The sequence below is a fragment of the Austrofundulus limnaeus genome, unplaced genomic scaffold, assembly GCF_001266775.1.
Source record: "Austrofundulus limnaeus strain Quisiro unplaced genomic scaffold, Austrofundulus_limnaeus-1.0 Scaffold85, whole genome shotgun sequence".
Classification (NCBI taxonomy): domain Eukaryota; kingdom Metazoa; phylum Chordata; class Actinopteri; order Cyprinodontiformes; family Rivulidae; genus Austrofundulus; species Austrofundulus limnaeus.
The window spans coordinates 289,078-291,704 of NW_013952487.1; the positions used below are offsets into that span (position 1 = coordinate 289,078).

Sequence of the window (2,627 nt, forward strand, 5' to 3'; positions counted from 1 at the left end):
GCGGCTTATAGTCCGAAAAATACGGTACTCATCAGGAACACCTCAGACCAGAGTCATTTAGTTTTATCTCACTGAATATCTCAACCGATCAAGCTAACCCTCCTGCTGCCCTTGGGTCAAAATGACCAACAATGCTCAGAGTCTTGGGCCTCGTAAAATGGCACACCCTAAAAATAAATAACAAATCTTCAAACAAATACATTTTAAATAGTTTTTCATTTTACAATAAATTCTCTTAAGTGCCAGAAAAAGTGCGTACTTTACGAAAATTACCGTAAATGTTCAAAATTATTTCAGATCTTAAAATTCATTACAGGAAAATGCAGTACGTAAAGTACGTATCATGAACTAAAATATCTTTAATGTTTAAATAGTGGCGTAGCTTTAAAAACATCTAAATCAAAATAAGTTTAAATAAATGAATGTAAATACCATAAAAATTTCTGTCCTAAAATCAAAGCACATATTGAACAAATAACTGTTGAGTTGGAAATAGCTGCACATCTTGAATTAACATAAATACTGGAAAATGCTGTACATCCTTTACGTACAGAACCGTTAATGTTTACATATTGGTGTAGCTTGAAAATAAATACTTTAAATACCAGAAAAAGCCATTTGTCCTAAAGAATAACGTGCAGATTTTACAAAAATCATCACAGATGTTCAAAATAGTTGAACGTTTTAAAATAAATTACCGGAAAATGCACTACGTTCTTCAGGTAAAGTACATAATGTTTAAATATTGACGTAACTTGTAAAAATACTTAAAACGCAAGAAAAAGCAGTTTGTCTAAAAAATAAACTGCATACTTACTGTAAATGTTCAAAATAGTTGCACTTTTTAAAATAAACACCTTTTAAGAAGTGCTGTGTCCTAAAATCAAACTGCTTTAATGTAAAACAAATTACTGTAAATATTTGAAATACTTGCACATCCTAAATGAATTATCGTAAAGACCAGAAAAAGTGGCATATCCTTAAACAAAATAGTTGAAAAATTAATCTTAAAATGCAGAACTGTAAATACCAGAAATGGAAGCGTGTACTTTAAAACGTTCAAAAGAGCTGCACAATTTAAAACAAATTACCACAAATACTGAAAATAACGGCTAATTCTTTCCTTAAAATGCAAATCATTTTACAAAATCATAATGTTCAAAATAGTTGCACACAACAAAAACTGTCCATCTTACCAAGTTTTAAAACCTTATATCAGCCAAAAAGTCTTTTTGATCTTGTTTTCAGACTGATTTACTAAACAAGAACTGATTGTGTAAGAATAATCATCTTGTTTTCACAATGTGTAAGATTATTTATCTTTAGTCTGAAAATTTGACTCAAATAAAGTCAAAACTTTCAGCCAGTGGAGTAAGAAAAACTTTACTTGGTAAGATTCTTGAAATAAGAAAAAATTGAGTGAAATCAAGTATTTCAAGAATCTTACCAAGTAAAATTTTCTTACTATTTTCTTACTAGGATTTTGACCTGAACTCAGTCCACMGTTTGAGGAACCCTACCCTAAAATAAAGAAAGTAGTATTTATAAATTGTAATAAACATAATATTTCTGTTGATATGGACCCTGTGTTGGACCAGTGACCTGTCCAAGGTGAAAATAAACCATAAATGGTCCAGATCTATTTTAGTCACATGTTTGAGCACAGACGGTGTCTGACAGCTGTGACCTCTGACCTTTCCTCTGACAGGAGTACCTGGACCTGTCGGTGCCCTTCGAGCAGTACTCGCCCACCTGCCAGGACTCCAGCAGCACCTGCTCGTCAGGAGACGACTCGGTGTTCGCCCACGACCCGCCTCCCGACGAGCCCTGTCTGTCCAAACCGCTGACCTGCAACGGAGTGATCAGGACATAAAACTTGTTGTGGGGGGGCCGGGTCGGACCGCCGTCGCCAGGAGCTCGTCTTAAACTCGTCTCTGAGCAAACTTCTTCTCTCGGAGGTTCAGCGTTGGAGGATTGTTTTGAATTTGAACGAGGATCTTCCAGGAATGAAAGTTGTATTTTTGTACTCAGGCCAGTGTTTTGTTACAGACGTGTGTGTTTGGTGAAACCATTCCGTGCCTACTGGGAAAATCCTTCCTGAGTCCGGGTCTGAACGGGTCCAGGAGGAGCGAATAAAGGGCATTGATTGATGGCTAACCGGTTTGTGATGCAGCACCGGAGGACCTTCAGCTGTATCTCTCGTGGACCCGCTGAGATCCACAAAACGTGAGGGAGGTCCTCAAAGATCCGGTTAGTTTTTGCGTCAACGTATTCCTCAAGGTGCGACGCTTCAGGGCTTTTCAGTAATAAGAACACCGTCGTTTGGATGTTTTCTATATCCAGAAAGTGATTTATTGTAAATGTATCCATGCAAATATGTATCAGATTGCTGTGCACAGCAGGAAAAGACAAAAAAAAAAAACAAGATTTTATTTGGAAGACACTGTCATGAACATATAAACCTTAGAGCTGCAGAGAAGTTTAATTTTAATAATTAATGTGTAAATTTGTAAATGTATTTATAGGCTTAACACAGATGGTTCTTGAGTTTTAAATATTTAGTTAGATTTTAGTATTGTACATTTATTTCAGCTTTTTTGTAATTTATTTTACATCAGAACTGCAGT

At 35.7% G+C, this 2,627-nt stretch overlaps 1 protein-coding gene across 4 annotated transcripts in view; it reads left to right on the plus strand.

The window, feature by feature from the left end:
- The window catches only part of fgfr3 (fibroblast growth factor receptor 3), a 52,563-nt gene extending 50,303 nt beyond the window's left edge, over positions 1–2,260 (plus strand). For all 4 annotated transcript variants that reach the window (XM_014011813.1, XM_014011811.1, XM_014011814.1 and 1 more), the window contains exon 18: positions 1,709–2,260. In XM_014011813.1, the coding sequence (XP_013867267.1) occupies positions 1,709–1,873 (165 nt within the window). In that variant the 3' untranslated portion in view covers positions 1,874–2,260. The remainder of the gene's footprint in view (positions 1–1,708) is intronic.
- The last annotated feature ends 367 nt before the right edge of the window (positions 2,261–2,627 follow it).